Source organism: Pseudochaenichthys georgianus, chromosome 21 (assembly GCF_902827115.2).
Source record: "Pseudochaenichthys georgianus chromosome 21, fPseGeo1.2, whole genome shotgun sequence".
Lineage (NCBI taxonomy): Eukaryota > Metazoa > Chordata > Actinopteri > Perciformes > Channichthyidae > Pseudochaenichthys > Pseudochaenichthys georgianus.
In genome coordinates, this window is record NC_047523.1 from 22489627 (window position 1) to 22510951 (window position 21325).

General features: G+C 39.8%; 1 protein-coding gene across 1 annotated transcript; it reads left to right on the plus strand.

Annotated features, from left to right (window-relative positions):
• The first annotated feature begins 449 nt into the window (after positions 1 to 449).
• On the plus strand, positions 450 to 21017 carry LOC117466663 (uncharacterized). The gene is made up of 12 exons (XM_034110043.2): positions 450 to 758; positions 6726 to 6973; positions 7734 to 7872; positions 8709 to 8809; positions 8971 to 9070; positions 10221 to 10250; positions 12004 to 12084; positions 13382 to 13408; positions 13848 to 13868; positions 15312 to 15428; positions 16114 to 16173; positions 16400 to 21017. Exons 1-12 carry the CDS (start codon positions 695 to 697, stop codon positions 16426 to 16428), a joined length of 1017 nt encoding a protein of 338 aa, XP_033965934.1. The 5' UTR covers positions 450 to 694; the 3' UTR covers positions 16429 to 21017.
• The last annotated feature ends 308 nt before the right edge of the window (positions 21018 to 21325 follow it).

A 21325-nucleotide genomic window follows, 5' to 3' on the forward strand; every position in this document is an offset into this window, starting at 1 on the left:
TCTACATTAGAACAGACGACAGCCTACCAAATCCAGTAATTCCGTGTACTTTTCAGAAACCTGACATGTTAATAAATCCGAGTAAACTATAACGTTGTAAGAAAGTAATTAACTACAATAATCATTGTAGGCTATTCCATTTTGAAGCCACGAAAAAAATGCTTAATTTCACCGAGGAACATGCCACTGTGGCTTAGTAGGCTATCTGAATAGACGATGAATGGCTTGATTAAAAGAATGCTTGATTCTGAGTTTGTGCCAATGGAATGTTGTGTTTAACCAGGCGGTATCGATAAAGAAGATACCTTGTTGGCAACAGTCATTCTAGCAACAGGATGGCAACGGCAAAAACATGTGTGTGATGCCATGACAGCCCGTACACAGCGCTCCTGCCTCCCTGCCTGTACGTATTTGGGAGAAGAGACCCGCCCACCTTAATAAAGACTGGACCTTTCTCTTCCAATCCAGACAAAAGGAGAGGACGACAGATCCGCGGAGGCGCGCACTGAGCAGAGCAATTGAGCACCTTGGAAACGCAACGGGTTTGATCCGACGCGCAAGAACCCACCGGCACGCCGACACGCACGCCCTCCAGATCTACCTGAAACATCTGAGCCGGTACATTGTCCTGTTTGAAGGCAGAGGAAAGAGAATCTAAACCCCGGTTCAATTGCAGCCAGAACACCGTGTTCTCATGATGTCATACCTGTGGATTCTGCTATTAGGAAGCCTGCTGGCTACAAGCGCCAAGGCACAAGGTATGATTACATTTCCAATTAATTCAGCCCAGCCTTAAACTACATGCTCTTATTCGCACACACACATCTATCTATCTATCTATCTATCTATCTATCTATCTATCAGTGGGTTGATCATCTCCATCAGAATGTGTATGTGTTTGTCTGAGGGCAATCGCCAGTGTCTTTTGCCAGTATGTCTGCCTCCCCGTCTGCATGCCAATTCAATTCACCTTTAGCTATAATCTGCTTGTTTCAATCTGTTCTGGCTGAATGAATGGAGGCAGCTCTGCCTACTTCTTCTTCTGTTCTCCGTTTTTCACGGCTCTGCAGGCCAGGCATTAACAGTGAAATAGGTGTGTCATTTAATCTGGCCATATCTTTCTGGACATGAGATTGGCCCAAAGGGGTGTGGTGGGCCGATTGTCCTTACATAGGGAATTCCCCCCTCTTTTAATTGTTTCATCCATTTTTCCAGCTCTTTTTATTCCCCTTTATTGAATCACTGATGCTTTGTGAGTCTAATTTTTTCTTCATATCTTCGTTTTCCATACTTTGATCTGTTCTTCCTCTTTCTTCTTCCTCCTTCTTCTTCCTCCTCTGGCTCATGGGCCCCTGCCCTTCCCCGCGGCGCATGCAATGATTTCAGATTTCTCAAGAGCAATAAAACTCAGAGGGAGGGAGATAAAGGAAGCATTGAGAAAAGCAGAGACACTTGGAGAGATGGAGGGAGAGATAGGAAGATGTTGGAAGAAGATCAAAACTAAAATGTTGGAGCAGATTAAGAGGGAAAAACAGCAGATATACAATCAAGGATAGAGTGAGAGAGCTATTCATTGATACAGTGAGATTCATCACCATTATGCAAACGACATTTCAGTTGGGGAACTACAATGAGACCTGGTGTATTCTCACTCTACCGGTTCATTTTGTATGAGTACAAACCACAAAAGATTAATCACACACACACACACACGCACACACACACACACACACACACACACACACTTTTTCTCAACTTGCCAAACTGTAAAACCCAATGTGCTGCTGTACTTTGACACAGAAAATCTCCACGGGTGTATTGGCTTGCTTGCATGTAAGGAGTACATAGTTACACGGGAAAAAAAGATGGGTCCTTGGGTCAGCGCACACATCATGCACAATGTGTGTAAGCTATAGAAGTGAAGTGTAGGGAGTTTCTCGTAACTAGATCCAGCTCCAGCTGTAGACAACACCCAACAACTCAACTAGTTTCCGCGCCTTACACTCCCCCAGGGCCCTCAGCATCTGTGTGAGAGAGTGTGGGAATATACATATAAATATACAGAACATGTGGGAGTATGGGAGTGATCATTAATATGAGTCAGTTATAGTGTGTGTGTGTGTGTGTGTGTGTGTGTGTGTGTGTGTGTGTGTGTGTGTGTGTGTGTGTGTGTGTGTGTGTGTGTGTGTGTGTGTGTGTGTGTGTGTGTGTGTGTGTGTGTGTGTGTGTGTGTGTGTGTGTGTGTGTGTGTGTGTGTGTGTGTGTGTGTGTGTGTGTGTGTGTGTGTGTGTGTGTGTGTTTTAGAGGTAGATGAAAGAATTGTGATGTGTGCCAGGTGTGTGTGTGTACTGTGTGCAGACTTGTCCTTGTTTACACCATCAACTACCATCACATAAATCTCTCTTATGGTGGATAAGTGAAATCGAGTCACACATGCACAGACACACTCTCGCTCTCTCTGCTCCCATGGGGGCTGTTTTAAGGTGTGCATGATTGGGGTAAACACGGAACTTTCTGTCCTACAAACACACAATAGAGCCATATCTGACAGAACAATGCACTATGGAGGTGCTGTTGTATCACCTGACACACATGCACACACAGTTTCTGGTGTACTATTACGAGACAAGGATTGGTTATTGGTGTCTGTACACGCTATAGGACCGTTCAACCACACTCAGGCGATCTCACACAATCTCACGGCAGGAAACCGAAAGTGTCGTAAGGTGCTCTTCCTTTGTCATTCATAACTGGCCAAATCAAAGGGCATTGAATTTGAAAAAGATGAACGTCTTTGTTTAGTAGTTTGCAAAAAAAATAATTGTACTTTTTACTTATCAGGCGTACTCAGAAATGCTATCAAGTGCCAAGTTAAACAGTTTTATTATGTGTCACCCTTTGGCATCAATCATTATTACAGCATGAAAGCTCCCATGATGCCTGTGAATCATTATAGAGGCTAACCATTTAAGTTCAATGTATTATCTTTTCAATTTACACACGGCATCTATTGCACGTCTGTCCGTCCTGGGAGAGGGATCCCTCCTCTGTTGCTCTCCCTGAGGTTTCTCCCATTTTTCCCTTTAAACTGGGTTTTCTTTGGAAGTTTTTCCTTGTACGATGTGAGGGTCTAAGGACAGAGGGTGTCGTATTGTCATACTGATATTCTGTACACACTGTGAAGACCACTGAGACAAATGTAACATTTGTGATATTGGGCTATATAAATAAACATTGATTGATTGATTGAAGTGTCGTCTCCAAGGTGTATTGGCTGTTGTCATAGTAGCTCGTTAACATGATGTTACGTGCTAAAAGTGCTCACTTGTTTTCTATCAATTTTAGTTTTATTCTGTGACATATATCCCTTAAACCCTGTTTTAACTTGTCTGCAGGAACAGCTTTGGCACAAGTTGGTTCCCAGATTAAGTAACCCCAAGTGATGTCAAAGTCCTGCTTGCTGGAGCATAAAGAACAACGAAATGGAAAGTTGTCTGCATTATAAGGGTTGTTTCAGCAAAAAAGACAGTTACAGATTAAGCTTGAGATGTGCAGCAATACAGGAGGTAGTGTAATGCTTAGCTTTTAAAACGTTGCTTAGTACAAAGACTGGAGACGGATGGAAACAGCCAGCCTGACTCAGTCCAAAGGTTATATAATACACTCACTTACAGGCACCTCTTAAGCTTGTGAGTTATATCTCTTTTGTTTATTTTGCACACGAAAAACAGGCAATTTGGAGTTTTAAGGGGGTTAATGTGCTGGACTATTGCCTGGCTAGGAGCATAGACTGTATAGACGGGGACCAGTAACTCACAGTAACGACAGTGAGTTGTGCCCGGCCAAGACATAGTCAGGCACCCTGAAACGTTCTGTAAAATGTTAATGTACAGAGCTATGCTACTGGTATCCTCCTGTTTTCAGTGTTAATGATAATGTTCAGTTCTGATTGACAATGTCGGAGAAGTTAAAGTTTAATATTTAGTTTAAGATTGTATATATGGTAAAATCGTAACATGGCATAAGTGTCTTTCCTGTTTTTAAAGTGGTGTCATTTGAAGAACTTACCAGAATGTTCTAGCTCCTTCCTGCCCAGCCCTGACAGGTATAGGTATACCTGATAAAGTGGCTATGGAGGGTATTTGTCAATCTATCAACAACTTGTAAGCCAGTTTTCCTAAAGAATAGTATGTAACCGACAGTATCGTGTTTTCCCACATGCATAAACTGGTTTGTCTTAAGAGTCCGTCTTTGGGGAGCTTTTCTTAGAGTTTAACTCTGCACATGCTGTTCAGTCTCATACAATTGCGTGCAGCCATGTCAGAGACACACAGATGACTAATCAGCCCCTGGGGAAAGCAGTGGCAAAGAAACAAAGGGAGTTAAGAGTTTGGGAGAGGGAAAGAGAGAGGAAAGGGGGAAGACAGTCTTTAAAGCAAAAAGGAAGGCTGAGAGGGTTTGGATGTGCAACAATTAGTTTCACTGCTGCACTAACACAAAACAGGACAGCGCTTACTCAAGGGTGAGGGTGAATGTTAACTTGACTTTTGTGTGTGTGAACATATGGTTGTTTGTATGTTTGGACTCAAAGGGGGAGGAGAAGGTTTTTTTATGGGTTTCTACACACACACAAACACACATGTGTGCGTGTGCGCATGCCTGTTGTTGGGTGGGGGGATGTAAGGGGGTGTGTTTGAAGCGGAGGTAGTTAGAGGAGGAAGTGGCAAACTGATGGATGGGAACAGAATGTTCTATGGAGTGGCAAGAGAAAGAGTTTGTATGGGGGGCAGTTTCCCTCACACACACACCCACATCACATGCTACATGAGAGCCACATACCTCACACACACATGCATGTGTGGCGTCTAAACTAGTTCAACAAGCTGAATGTTTTGCTACGTTACATCTTTGATAACACCTGTTTGATTGAGATATCAAAGAAAGTCATGAAGATAAAATCCTGAACTTCACCACAAACACATTTACTCACACATTCAGTCCTGTTTCTTCAGTTTGTGATAGGGCTGCTCAATTAATCGTATTTTAATTGCAATTACGATTTTGGCTTGCAACGATTATGAAAACAACATAATCGAAATAAAACGATTATTTATTTATTTTGTATTTGTTTTTCAGTTGAATTATACTTAAAGTTCAGGGTAATCAACTGTTAAAAACATACTGTTCACATTTTGTATTCAATAAATGGATGTTTTCAATGTAAATGGAGAATCGTTTTTAATAATCGTGATTTCAATTATTGACCCAAATAATTGAGATTATGATTTTTCCATAATCGAGCAGCCCTAGTTTGTGATGCTGTCAGGTTCTTAATAAACCATGAATGGCACTAAGTATTGATTACCACTGATACAAAGCTCATACTGTGACATTAACCAAAGGAATTAAGGGAAAAACAAATAGAGCTTGTTTTTATTAGTGATCATGCATCTGTGCAAGTCACCCCTTCATGTTTCTGTGCATAAGTGCATATGGTGTGTGTTTAGCCATGCTAGTGTCTGTATGGATTTGGGTGTGTGTTTGGAAGAAGCAAGGGTGTCCCAAACATCGCACGGCCTGCCTCCAGAGGTTTAATTAACAGTGCGATGGAAATACTTCAGATGTGTTCCTGCCGCCCTCCCTCAGGGCGTCTCTGAGATAGAATCTCATTTGGCAAAGGCAGCGATCCTACATTGGAAATTCACATGACAATAAGCAACTGGCTTCAAAATTGATTACGAATGATGTGAAGTGAACATTTTATGGAAGATAGTTGTGATACACAGCAGAAAACCCCTGAAGATTCTGATTTCTCTTTGTTACGTCTTTATGTTTGAATTTATAGGTGTTTTAGTTGGGTTTCGGTCCAAATACCTGTACATAACTTTCCACTTTTTCAAACCAGTTTGAACAGCAGAAAGCAAAACATCACCCATACCATTATTTCTAGATGGTATATACCTGTTAAAGGTTGGTACTATCCCGAAGAACCAGCATCAGGGTGTTGCTGAAATCAGCTCAACTTAGAGCACAGTTTCGCTGTTTCAGCTTCTCACATCCAACAGGGGAATCTCACAGCACTGCCTTAAACACACACAAACGCCATGCTCATCTCACACACAGAATGACAAAGACATGTGCTTTGCATTTTCTCATTAGTACAGAGCTGCAATGCCAGTGCAGAGGTTGAGTCTCCATATGATGTTGAGGCAGGTGAGACGTGATCGATGCGTCTGTCATCCATTTGTGGCTGGAGAGTTCACATCAGGAACCAATCAGAGCAGGGTGTGGCTCTTTGTGTGTGTGTGTGTATCACTGCCAGTCTTTTCTTCTATTGGTTCTATTTTAGGTCAGACTTGTAAAAGTGTGGCTTATTTGTTTGTGAACAGGCAAGGGCACAACATATTGGTCAATTCAGTCAATTATAGGGGTTGTAGTGCCAGGTTGCAAGCCTTCAAAGGCAGAAGAAACTCTGTATGAGTCATTGAGACATATTGTCATATTTTAGTCTGCCATGTCTGCCTCTTTTCTTCTTGAGAGAAAGACAATTATAGTTCCTCAGGCTTCTGTCAGTGGTGTGATGTATGCTTATTGTATGTATTGAAGCAGCCCGGACAGCCCTTTTGTTTTGTTTTTCTGCCCTTTTTTAACTTGATATGTACCAGTAGTCAGCCTTTGACTGGATATGTGTTTCCTTCTTAATTATTCTTTTACATTTTGTGTAGATGATGCAGCTCCTGAAGCAGCTGCAGCTCCTGAACCAGAAGCAGCCGCAGATGCAGCTGCTGAAGCAGCCCCAGAAGCAGTTCCTGATGCAGAAGCAGTTCCTGAATCAGCTCCAGAAGCAGCTCCTGAAGCAGAACCAGAAGCAGCTCCTGAAGCAGAACCAGAAGCAGCTCCTGAAGCAGAACCAGAAGCAGCTTCTGAAGCAGAACCAGAAGTAGCCACGGTGGAAACTGACAAAGCAGCCGACGTAAAGAACATTTTTGTTTCTGTTGATTTGTTTTCTTTGGATGATCAATCTGTGTTTATCTCGCTAGAGTTCTCCCGGTGATCAACAACCTCCAAAGAACCCAATATGGTCAAAAATTAAATAACACTTGCTCTTAAAACAGAAACATATAAAAGTTACATAATTTCAGGTCCAGATGATGTATGGGAGACGCATATAAAAGGGGGTATAGTTCACAAAGGTTATTTTTGATGATTGCAAACTTTCTTCATCACTCCAAACTCTTATCTTGTCTGGTAAATAGCACACAGGAAAATGTTTGGGTGTTCTGAAAACAGCATTACTGACTAAATATATACAAATGTACAAAAAGTGATCTGAGCTGTGCCGTGTTTCTGGAAAGCAGTGCCTCTTTGCAACCTGCATTTAGTACATTGAGGTCTAGAGAATATATAGTTCTTAATCTTCTTCAGGCAGATATTTGAGAAGCTGTGTCATATCAAATGGCTGAATGTTGTTCATGTACATTCAAGGTGGGCATTGAAAGAGTTATGAAACATAACGTCAATGGCAGCCCTTTTCAGACTGTGTTTTGTGTTTCAGCAAAGCTCCAGTTTGCATATCAGTTGTGCTGCTTGGTTAAAAAAACTGATATGGTGAAGCACTAACAAATATGCTCTAATCTTAAAACCAAATCACCTGAGGGCCTTTTATGTTAAATATCTTTTTTTCTTTTATGTAAATGCATTTTTTAAATATGTATTACTCGTGTTTAATATAGGAAACAGAAGCCAAGCCTGAGCCTCCTGCTGAACCTGAAGCCGGAGCCGATGATACTGTGGTTCCTGAGGCTGGTGAAGTAGAACCAGCATCCGCTGATCCAGCCGACACAGAGACAGAAGCCGCTGCAGCAACACCAGGTGATCCACTGGTGTTCACATATGCACAAGGAAATACAGAAATGTTTTTTTCTGATGATTAATCTGACGCAAAAGCATATAATGTCCTCATTTTTCTTTACTTTTATAATAACCCTACCCTACCAACAATTCTACTCACTGTTTCCTGTTCCCAAATAAAAAGTTAACAATAAAATGTTAACTTAAATCAAGAATAAAATCAACACTTGATGTTTTATGTTTTATCAAAAGCCCAATCCGTACACTGGTGAGACATCTGCTGGCATCTAAAGTAGAATGTTGTGCCTCAGTGCACCTTTGATAAAGAGAGAGATTTCCGAGGAAGTGGTGAAGATGGGAATTCAGAAACACCCACACACACCAAACGTTGCAAATACATGCAGACCTGTTTTTCCTTCTCGGGATGCTGCTTGATATTTGATAAACCATAACCAAGAGTTTGCACACTGTTCTTTTCTCCCAAATAACAGTTTTTATTATTGTTGTTTTTACTTGTTGTTCTCCTTCAATTCGATGCTGATCTCCAACATCAGCTTGACTAATAATAATCATACTGAGAAGCAACAGCGATTGTACCATTAAAAAAAAATGTAGTCAATGTAATTGATTGATAAAGAAACAGGTCAATCTCAATTGCGAGATGTCTTTCTATTAACTGTTGCTACTATACACCTTGTCAATGTGCAGATTAGGCAAAATGCTTTTTTGAACCTGCCTGGCAACATGCAATAACAAGTGCCACAAAACCAGCCATTCCATTTGATCCCATGTCATAGAATATGGACAATACAAATAAATGAGTGATCTAAACTCCCCCCCATCTGTTTCTCTCTCAGCTCCAGCACCTGCAGCTGATCCAGAGGTTGAGGCTCCAAAGACTGAGGAACCAGAAGAGGAAGCTTCCCCAAGCGTTACTGAAGCACCCACTCAGGAGGAGGTCAGTAGCACCGTTACAAAGTCTTATTTAAACCTAACATCTACATTCTGATTATGTATAATTGCCGACAGCCAGTGTATAACACACATTTTTCAGAAGCTGCAATAATTTGAGAAGTTCCTGGCGTATCCTTTGTGTTTATATTTGATACATTGTAATAGAGTGGACCTGGGGCAGCAGCAGAGACTGAGGAGAAGCCAACAGACCCTGCTGCTGAAGCAACAAAACCAGCTGAAGAGGAACCAAAAGTGGAGGACCCAGGTGAGAATATACTGTGGATTGTTTTGTGTGTATAACCTCATATGGAAACAATGTAATATGATCCCCATGCAACTACTATACAGTAAATCAAGAAAGCAAAAATGTCCATGCCTGTTTCTAATGACTCTGGTACAGAATGCAGCCTTGAGACTGTAGGTAAGAACTTAGAGATAGCTATTTGCTCCAAGTCACTTGGGACAGAGTAGGTATCTTGAGGTATGTATTAAAGACACAATATGGACACTTGAATTCATGAAGTGGAATATCAAGATGCTGATTAGACAGCATGATTATTGCACATGTGTGCCTTAGGCTGGCCACAATAAAAGGCCACTCTGAAACGTGCAGTTTTGCTTTATTGGGGGGGTCTGGGGGGGTCCGAAAACCAGTCAGTATCTGGTGTGAGGGGTAGGATTAGGGTTAGGGGTAGGGTTAGGGTAATGTTGTGAATCGAGTGGCCTGTGTGGCCGTCGTCCATAACATACGCCTGCCCATACCATAACCCCACCACCACCATGGGCCACTCAATTCACAACATTACCCTACCCCTAACCCTACCCATACCCCTACCCCTACCCCTACCCCTAACCCTACCCCTAACCCTACCCCTCACACCAGATACTGACTGGTTTTCGGACCCCCCCAGACCCCCCCAAATAAAGCAAAACTGCACGTTTCAGAGTGGCCTTTTATTGTGGCCAGCCTAAGGCACACCTGTGCAATAATCATGCTGTCTAATCAGCATCTTGATATGCCACACCTGTGAGGTGGGATGGATTATCTCGGCAAAGGAGAAGTGCTCACTATCACAGATTTTTTCAGTTTTGTGAACAATATTTGAGAGAAATGGTTATTTTGTGTATAAAGAAAATGTTTTAGATCTTTGAGTTCATCTCATGAAAAATGGGAGCAAAAACAAAAGTGTTGCGTTTATATTTTTGTTCAGTGTAATAAGCAGTTTAATATGGAGAAAGTAGATATTCACATATATCCTCTTTGTAAACACTATTCAGCAAGCTTTGATGCTTTTATTTAAGATAAAAAACAGATGAGTGTTACACATTTGTAGAGCTCGTGATAAAGGTGTCCAACTAGACTTTGTTTTTTAGATGTTTGCATCACTGATTCTGTTCTTTGTTTCTACCAACAGATGAAGTTGACACAATTGTTCCTGCGAAAGGTAAAAATATATTTTGTTACTTCTCTCCTCTTTAATTTCTGCATTTTCCAAAGAACCTTAAATAAACCTCCTATATAAACCTCAACCTTTCTGGAGCTAAGTCTAACACAGCTAAACAAATAACTCCGGCACACCACAAGTCATTGCTAAGTATGACTCAGCTGCTCTTTCATCAAACAAGAGCATAATTAAAACCAGTTATTTTCAGTTACTGCAATAAATGGAATCCCCAGAACTAAATTCTTAAATTACACTTGCGGCAGCTGGTAATGTTGAAATCCCCATTAAAGCATTACATGTCATTAGAATATGAAAGCTAGAAAATCACAATAAATGATTAGCAGTTGTGTTTAAAGCGAGAACGTTTTCATCTCAGCTCAGTATTTAATCTTAATTGACTAAACATGTTTTCTTATTTCCCATAACTCTGAACCTACTTTAATGTGTCCAAACGTATAAGATTCCCACTGTGTCATGACTGAACCCTCGAAATACCCATGAAACAGTTTTCTGCTATCAGTCCTTTAAACATACACATGACCTGCTTTCATGAGATGCTGTATCGTGTATCATGTTGCTGCAACTCCCCATTTTCTGAACATAGTAATGTAAAACAGATGTATTTTTTAAAAAAGGTTATGAGGTGGGATATTGGCCCCCACAATTTTACCTCCAGATTTAATTAGGGGTGGAAGTGTCTGGAAGTGTCGCACCTACAATGGTATTCTCTCTGCGCTCATTTCAGCATTTCCTGTCCAAAGTATGCTTGTTGTTTGTCCTTACCTGCTTTATAGCAGGACATACTCCTCTTTGTCACTCAAGAATAGTAATTTTATGTTTGGCTGGTCATTATCTCCCCTCGGAGTCATGCTAACAACTAAGGAAGGGGGGTGCAGGAAGGGGCTGCTGTGGAAGGTTTCTTCCATATGATAACTGGCACCGAACGTTATTGCACGGTGGTGACAGGAGGTAAAGAGTTGATAGATGGAAAGAAGGATTAAGAAAGGAGAGAAATTAGAAAAGTACAGGGGGAGGGGTTGTTGTGTAAGGTAAAAGGTAAAGTAAAAAAAGAGATGCAGGGGTATGCAAGGGCAAAGAGAGGGGAGAAGGTTGTGAGGTTAATAAACGCAGGAGAATGAGAGTATCAGAGTAAAGCTTGGCTCAAAAAATGGTTTCATTACTTATCAGTGACAAAAGGTGCTTGTGTATCAGAGGGCACTTTTACTCATTATGTTTTCATATCAATAATTATTTAAGGTGAAAGAAGGTCACTGGAAAATGATTCCCCTTAGGTTCTATCTGAAATAATGAACTGATCCCTGCCCAGCCTAAAACGGTTTTGTAGTCCCACATGTTTAATACGTCACTTGGGGTTTCCCCCAGAAATATAGAGTCAGGTTAAGGTATTGTTCCTGACAGATGCTATCCTTAACATCTAAGTCAACACTTGTTCACAGGATAACAGTCACACCCTGAGAGCAGGTAGAGTTTCACAGTTCCTTTCCAGGACAGCTCTGCAGGGTATTAACTATAGGAGCCATGCGGGACTGAAGTGGGGAGGGTTCCCATTATAGCTGATGTTTTTATTAAGTAAGATTAACATGCAACAGTGAAGTATCGTGTGTTAAAGAGATGACATGCTTTTGGTGAACATCTGGAAGATATCTCTCTGGGTGCGGTGGTGAAAAGTGAATTTCCCTACAGGGATTGAAATTGCATTTTCGTCACCAATGATGCCTTAATGTTTTTTCAGAGAGTTTTGACCTGGAAGATGCTCTGACAGAAAATGATGCAAAGGAAAACTCAGGAAAAAGCCGCAGTATGGGATCTGGAGGTGAGTTATCTCCACTCTGGACAAAACCTCTACTGACATAAAGGGTTTTATACGTTGAGCTGGTAACCCTAAACTTCTGGTTTAGAAATACATGTGAACAGGAAGTGGATAGGACATTTTATAATATACTGTATGTGATTTATTTGTTTATGCTGAAAAAAAGCAGCTTAACAAAATGACTTCGTAAGACCAGTCATTGCTCTCTGGGGAGTTATTGTCTTGTTTTCCTTTTTTTAAATACAGCAGTGTATTAAATCCATATATCCTGAGACATTGAGCTAACGTTTTTTTATTGATACAGCACGTTTCAAAACAAATTTAGAAAATGCTTTACATTGAGGAAACAGGTTGTAAAACATTTTAGGATTGCAATGAAGTCAATACATTTTTTTTAAACAATTGCATTTTAAGTGAAAACTAAATACCCTGAAATAAAATCAAAATCATAAGGCAAGAATAGGTAAGACAGGTTGCGAGTAAAATGATATGCTAAGAGTAATTAAACGGTTTTTTTTTGTAAGAATGAAAAGATGCCATAAAAAATGATATAAAATGGTGAAGTTGCCACCAATCGCTGCACCGCCTGCAGCCATCACATCTACAAAGTCACACCTCCACAGAGTGTTTCGTAGGACAAGGCCACTTGTGCCTCATAAACTGTGCTTTTAAACATATTCCCTTGGATCTTCAAAAATGCTGTTCTCATTTTAGGATCTCTGTTTCCCACGACAAGAGAATGGATTGAATTGTTTTACTCTCACCGAGAAAAACAGCAACTGATTTTTCCTCCTTTCCCCCCCATCTAAAAGCTGATTCATCTATGTCAGTATAATCATTATAATTCAGTTAAAGGGCGCTTTCCTTTAGTGCTCTGTTATTAGTGGATTTGTCAAGTTGAAGCAGGTAGAGGGCAGCAATGACATCACAGGCTTATACAGGCAGGCAGGCAGGCAGGCAATGAAGAAGGAGATAATGGAGTTTGTTTTGCATTATGTCGCAGATCAAAGTTCAGCGCGGGCCACAAAGAGTGTTTGTTTGTCTCCCTCTGATATCATAAAGGAAGCTATTGGTGTACAGAAAGGACATTTCATATGTGCGTTTCGAAACCGGTTAGGACAAAAACCCTAGGCCTTTTAATGACTGAGGAATAAACCACCTCAAAGAAAATACTCTTGATCCTCCCTTTTTCTTCTCCGCTTTCCGTGCTTAACCTGCATCATCAACACATTCAGACATGAAATGATTTTGCCTTTTTCCCCTATCCTTCTCTAAACACGTGTCTTTCTTTCTCTTGTAGCACATGCTGCAGACGCCTTAGGAGAAGGTAAGACCTTTTTGTGTTCATGATCAAAAAATATAAAAATAAATAGTCCCATCAAGCCTGCGTCAGTCCAGTAGTTCTGGAAACTGGTGAAGCACACAGGATATTGCTGGCATGCCACTGACAGTACAAACAGGATACTAGTCTCAGCAGAAAATACCTCTCCATATTGTTATAGATTGAACACTGTTTGAAACCGTTCCTCTGAAAAAGCATTGTGAAGTGTAGTCACGCTACACACATCTGTCCAAGTGTTACTTCTGAAGCTCGGAAGTAGTACGGTTCCCTTTTATCAGACCGTAGGAAAACTGGTGCCTGTTTGTGCATGTTTAAATAAACAGTACCTAGGTTCACAGTCAATGTGTAACTCCTATAGGCTTTTACCAGTATGTACATGGTGTTTCATGTTACTAACGGTATATATATGTTCTCTGTTCTACAGCGGAAAAACCTGAAGCCCAAGGTGAGCTATCCCTCTTTTTTTGTTTTGAATACAGTTACCCAGCCACCCATGCACTGCGTTAAACATACCCTAAACAAGCAGTCCCCTGTTTTCATAACCTTAGGGCCCTAAGCAGGTGTGGTGTTGCTGCCGATGCTGTAGGACATTTCCCAAACTTTTCTTTAAACTTGAATAACTGCCTTTTTATATTTAATCAATGATAATCAGGCTATTAGAGTGATTGGACCTTCAATTGGCAGAAAGTCTCCAGTGATAAAATGTCTGTCAGCGCTGTCTGTCAGTTTATCTACTGTATGTGTGTATGTACTTCCTTGTAGTGACTCACTATCTTCTCCCGATTTATTCCACTTCATTTCCTCCTGATTCATGTATCTCGAGTCACGCAGGTTCTCTGACTCATACCACTCCCTATTTGTTCTCCTTTTTTTAACTGTGTTCATCATAACTTGGATGCACTCCTTTAGTTGTCATGCGTACCTGTTTAAGTTGCTGACTCATTACAACATCATGTATTCCTTTGTTCTCTTCCACTCCAGCCTATCCTGATTTTTGAATTACCTTATCTATTCTTTCTGATTTGATTTGTATATATTTAGGTCAAAATTGTAAATAATATATCTACAGATATAATTCATGCAACAAAGTCTCTAATCTTGTATTCTATCTTCATCATTTACAGCCAATTCAGAAGATTTTAGATGCTTAATAAAGTCATAAAATATAACCATAATTCTGATGGCTTTCTTCTGGCAATGTATTAAACCCTGATTAATGCAACATAACATGTATTGTAACATAGTGTAGATCACAGGCGTTTGGTGAGTTAAATCATTAGTTATTTAAAATACCTACTATAAACTGTATAAAGTATATACTATAAAATAGTAAGCATATGATTAAAAAATGATTGTTATGCTATTTACACTAGACTCGAGCATCGTATGTCACATCATATAAGTGCACTATCATTTGCCATTATTTGTACTTATTTTGGAGTTGAATAAATGGCTTTTACTCAGTGGTGCATTTGTCCGTGTGCCTTTCACAGACTATGAGAGGTATTTGCGATGACACAGCACGAAAACTATTCAGATCCGTGTTGGCATGGTAACTGGGTTACAGGTGCGGAGTGCAGACGGATCTATTCTTTAACTGTGAATGCTTTCAAGAGTCTTAATTATTGGGTAGGCAAGAGAAATGGAATCAGAAAATGCTGTGAAAAGATGATGCATCGCTCAAGTCTCGTGTCATTGAGCCTCACTGCTGCGTGCCATTTCTCAACTGCAAAGTGGCAGCCAGGTTTAAGGCTGAATATAACAATCTCTTGCGCTGCTACACTGGCAAATATTCAACACAGGAGTCACATTTGTATCATAAACACTAGTATGTTTAGTATGCACTGTCATCATTATCTTTGTTTGTTTGTTTGTTTGTCTCCTACAGAGGCCAGCTCCGGCTCTGTCGCAGGCATCCTGAGTGCAATCGGTGTGGCCATAGTGGGAGCTGCTACTGGATATTACACATACCAAAAGAAGAAACTGTGCTTCAAAAACAGACAAGGTAATTATCACACTGACTAACAAATAATATGATGCCTAACTGCGGTAAACAAGGCCTGATATGTTTTGAATGACAGCACTTATACAAAAATGTCTTTAGACTCAAGCTGCCAGCATATCCAGTCACACGTTTGTTTTAGTTTTTTCAACTTCAGGACAGGTGGGGCATCTTAGTGTGTGACTTTGGGTCTGAATATCACAAGTTCTGGAGGTCAGCAGTCTTTCTCTGAGACATAGCAGACTCAGCTTGATCCCTTAGTGTCGTCAATTGCTGTCCACTCTCACACATCCTGCATACCAATACTACCAATTCAGCAGAGTTTGAATTTACAGTCAACATCAGCAGTAGGCCATTCAGCTCAAGTGATGTAGGGCAAAAGTCAGATTCAGAAAAAGGATTTTACTCTGACTATAGTATTTATCAAATGTTCAAATAAAGTAAATTATATATTCTCCTTTTCATATATTTGGTATTTATGAATATGAAGGATGCTCCCTCACTAAAGGGAATTAGTCAATTAGAGCCTAGACATATTTACAACCCCCTGGGTGCTTTCACTGTCACACTGTAGTTGTGTTTAACTTACTAAATGCTTGAGAAATCCAAACTGACGTGATGACTTTATTCCTTCACTTTTTTCTTACTGCGTTTTTGCTTCGGTCTGACTTTGTCAATCTGTGCATAGAAGCTGATCCTGAAGCTGCCCGCAAAGCTGATACTGAAGGGGCTCAGGCAGATCCCCAAGGTAACACACACACACACACACACACACACACACACACACACACACACACACACACACACACACACACACACACACACACACACACACACACACACACACACACACACACACACACACACACACACACACACACACACACACACACACACACACACACACGTAGATACAAAGATGAAACACATATAATCATCTGCCATTTTTTGACATTTTCTCTTTCTTTTTGCAGTCCTTAGCAACCTGCTAAACTCCTCCTAAAGCAGCAATGGTCATGACAGCTTGGATCAGCAACCGGCAAGAAAGTGGCAATCTCACTGTTAGGCTCTATCTGTAGAGCTAAATTACTGTGAGGCCCGAGTAGAGCTGTGTGCGTGTGCGTGTGCGTGCGTGTGTGTGTGTGTGTGTGTGTGTGTATGTTCAGTCTGGTGTGTGCATATATGTGGGGAGTAAATATAAGAGAATCAAAGGGGGTTTTAGGATTGTTACTACAAAGGAAATTATTGAAACAATTAGACCATCTTTCCACTTTAAACTAAATCATGAAAGTGGACATAAAAGAGATTTAATCTCAAATCAACCATGAAATGGCAAAAGTATTGAACTACCTTTTTCTATGGATACTATCTAGTTCTAGTAATTCAATGTGAATATAAACCAGTGAAAGTTATTGATGTTGTAGAGGTCTAACCTTTTACTGAAATCGTATAAGTGGATTTTATTTAGCTCATTCTGTCATTGTTTGAGACACCAATATGCTTTTAAAAATCCATTGGCAACAGTCACTTAATTAAATCATTTTTGTATTGTCTGCGTTAGAAATGCAGGATAGATGTATAACAGGGGGCTTCAATAAGTACCATTGTATTTCCTGCCCCTGCCAAGGAAAATAGTGTATGATTATAATCCTAGGATGTATGGTCCAATGTGTGTTCAGGGGGCCACTGATGTCACTGTGTGTGTGTGTTCTTGTTTTGTCTGTGTGTCTTTGTTTAGTTGGTGATGGGGCTTAGTTTTAAATCCTGTTGGGGGACTACCACTTCTCTTCAGTCAGTTCAATACATCAGAGTGAAAGAGTGAAATTATAAATCAAACACAAAAAAATCCAAATGATACAAACTAATTAATGTCAAATTGATTAAACAATCAATTTGTATTACAATGTTATAAGATATTGTACAATTATATATAGATCTATATTTTGAAATGTACTGAGCTGAAGTGAAGTTTAGTCCAACTCTATTTCTGTCAATGGATGAATATTTAGCTGACATGGACAAATTCAAAATGTCATGTAGTAATGTATTAGAAATTGTTCTGATGTAGTCTGTGTCAGTCTAGTTGTGATGCAGTAATTTCTCCTCTATAGTGCCTTCACTGACACAGCCTGGCTTGACCAATCTACAGACACACAGGGAATAGAGCTGGGATAAAAACAAAGTGAAAACAGACAAAATAGTAGTTGAATGTATTGAAAAAAGACTAGACAATTGAGGAATGTATTATGTTATTTGAGTCGTAATCATTTTGGTGGTAGAAAAGCCTTACCTTAAACTGCTTGTGAATGTGAAACTGTTACGTTAGTGTGACAGCTGCTGTATATGTGGGTGGTTTGCTGTTTAATTTCCAGTACATTTTTAACTAATAATGCATTCCAAACTCTTAACAGCCTCACATTTCAGAAGTCAAATCCTCATTGTGTGTCTTTTTATTTGAGCAAGCCAGTTGCTGTCACAGTGCTTTTGTATAATTCATATTTCCACGTTAAGAACATCATTCACCTGTGATTTTTGTATATGAATTTTACATTTAGCAGTGGCCAACTTGTTGCTGTGGTATTTTGTGAATATCATTGTAAAATGCTCCAGAAACGGCGCTACTGCATTTAAAAAAAAACAAAACAAAAAAAAACAGTTATTTTGCAGCTGTAGCAGAAACAAAGTTAACTTCTGAATGTCTTTTTGTTGCCTTGCAGTTTTGTACTTGCTCTGCCCCCTTTAAACCTTAAAAAGGGTTATAGAGGTTGCATAGTGCTGGAGTTCATGTACAGTGTGTTACTTGTAAAGCACCATATAGCTGCAATACAGGACAGAGACTGTTGCCTAACAGCCTAGCCTCAAGCCGAAATATAATAGTCTGATGTCACATATTGACTTATCCTACTGTGTAACTGTGGGCTGGATGCCGGCCCAAAGTTTGAAATGCCTTCTGATCTTGTTATCTGTGATGGAGTTTCTCTCGACACATTGGAGCCAAGTGAAGAGTGTGTCTGAAATCTCTTACTGCATCTGCTATAAGGATAATGCACAAAATACACACAAAATAACAGTACAAGCTTTCAGATAATAGCCACTGATGCCTTCAAAATAAAACATCCTCCTTTATAATGCAGTACTCGCCGTCTTTGTGCACTTCATTAAGTGCCACAGGAATCAACAAAAGCACTCTGCTGGCCTGCAGTGCACATTCAGAAACCTCACTGGGACTGATTTGATGAAAAGAAGACTGCGACTAAAATACTTCTCTTAAAATTGCACAAGGAATGCGCGTGTTTTCAGCATCATGGTCCACGCCACATTTAGTCCCAAGAAGTCACATTCGTTGTTAGCAAACTATTGGAGCATAGTTTCCAAACCAGAATGTAAAATCAAGGAAGTTGTTGACTTATCGGGTCCTGAAGTGCACTTTGCAGATAATTCTAAGGCATCGATCATGGCGCTGACTAGTCCTGCCTTATACCGCCTCTTGACTATTTCAGAGGGAAATAAAGAACAAAATGTCACCATCGGAAAGTAAACAGTCAAACAAGCAGAGATGTTTTTGCAGGTGTTTCAAATAACACAAACTATATAGGAGAAGCACTTTCCTATCCTGTATACTGTACATCTTGGTTTATTAAACATATTTAGACAATTCATTTTCGATATAGACTAGTGTCTTCTACTTTTATTTAAAGTTTTCATTTAGTTTTGGAAGAGTCTTTTTCATTGTTTGTCATCTGGCACTTGTTGTTCTTCTGGAATTGTGTAAATAATGTTTGAGGAGTCAATTAAACCGTTTTCGTGGGAGTTGATGTTTTATTTCCCTGCCAAATATTTGTATCTTTTGAGTGTGTATGACACAGTTTACAGCTTTATGGGAATCTGATGTTAAAAACTGATATTTAAATAATGTAATTTTTACAGTTAAGATATAAATAATACTTTAAAAATGTGTAGTTTGGATCAAAAAACATCTGAATTTAATATCTGTGTCCCTACATTGAACTCTATTTACCTTTAACTTTGTGACTAAGTTTATTTCCTGTGGGATGTTTGGAAGTTAGGTAAGCTTAGGGACAACAACAAAAAGAGGCATCATGAGACATGATCTGAAATGCTTGATATGTCAGCTATTTATAGGAGGTAAGAAGAAGTACACAGTTTCGAGCTTGGTGAATGATTGATGGTGACAGGTTCATTGAGATGCACACCCGAGGCCCTCAGAAGACAAATGTGGTAGTCTCAGAGATTTTCCTTGCCAACGGTATTCACACATACCTGCAGCTGTTACATATTCATTTCATTCTATAACAACCACACGATCAGTAAACAATTCAATTAAATCCTGCACGGCATGATGCTTTGATTACTTGATATACTAATAATAATTAGTAATTTCATTCCAAGTAAATTAGATCTAATTATATTTCATGGTTGGATCAATAAATCTCTCTGGTGTTGGTGTCTGTGGGTTGACATACCGGAGGTGAAGGCTGCATTCGGATCCTTCACGGAACCTAAATTCAGTGTATTGTAATTTGTTAAAAGTAAACGTGATATCTTTACTGTAGGGTAATTTAAACCAGTTTTCCCTCACTGTGGGATCAGGAAGTCCCACAAAGGCCCACGGGGATTGTTCAGGGGTTTTGAGAAGTTAGTGGAGTGTTTTCACTCTCAAAAGAGCAGAAGAAGTAAGATACAAATCATAAAAAAGTACTTGAGTAAACCAACTGTGTTACCTTTCCATTTCACAATTCCATACAGGCTATGTATGCACAAATATAATACAATAGCAGGATGGTTTATAAGTTCATGATTAGATAACCTAAAGCAGTTTATATTAATTAGAATTAATATTAATCAGAATCGTAATACCTTTATTCGTCCCACAGAGGGGACATTTGCATTTGTTACAGCAATAAAAGAGACAAAGACAGCTTAATAAGATACAATAAAAAAATACAAATAAATGTATGCAAACAGGTTATGTGAAAGTTCGACTTAACCCTGTGTTTTGTCTGTAGGGAGGAACTGTAAAACTAGAGGAAATATTTGAGGAAATAAGCGAAAACACTATCGCAGTAAGGTTTGTTTTAAACCACGATGGGGAACATCAATAAATTACTCTTTGGATGACACAAAGCAACACCAATGTAGGAATAATACCTCATGTATATGTAATTGAAAAACTTTCCCATGAAATAAAAAGGTGGACTACTTTTTTAAAAAGCAGGTGTGTCCTACTTAGGGTTGGGTACCGAGAACCGGTTCCGGTGTTACCGTTTAACTGGTTACACCGGGGAAGTCGTTACGTTAAGTCAACGGTAGGAATGGGGCGTGTACTTTGAGGAGCCATTGTCGAATAGCCAGGAAATACACATTTCGATCGCTTCTTTTGTTGTTTACATTTATCTTTTGGCATATTTGGCTCCATAGGAACACTTTGATGCACATTCAGTATCAGTGTGTGAGGTTGTGGTTGCGATGCCGATATCCGGACGCGTACAGCGAGGACTACAAAATGACAATGAGGTGACTGGGGATGTCTGTTCAAAACATTGCAAACGTGAATAAATCATTTCAAATATGTATTTGTCTCCGACTGTCATTTGTACATCGTTGTTAATGTGATGTTTAGTAGCTTTGATAGCTGTCCATACCTCCAGACAGCCTAAAGTAAGACACAAGTTGTTTACTCACAGCCCGAATGCAGCATCGACATCCGTGGCCAGCTGTGATCCTCTCGATTAACTTGTGACAGGACTTCTGTAGCTATTCTCCAGCGAGCAAGATTTTTATTAAATACCTCCATCCCTCTCATCACAACAAGACTCTACACTGTGCAGAGAAAAACAACATAAATGAAAATAACCTTGCTGGATAGCTTAGAATGAAAC

Bases quoted from the DNA above. Each gene is read 5' to 3' on its own strand.
- LOC117466663 (XM_034110043.2), top strand. From the start codon at position 695: ATGATGTCATACCTGTGGATTCTGCTATTAGGAAGCCTGCTGGCTACA. The intron at 6,974-7,733 runs GTAAAGAACATT...TGTTTAATATAG, and splicing joins AAACTGACAAAGCAGCCGAC to GAAACAGAAGCCAAGCCTGA. The intron at 10,251-12,003 runs GTAAAAATATAT...ATGTTTTTTCAG, and splicing joins CACAATTGTTCCTGCGAAAG to AGAGTTTTGACCTGGAAGAT.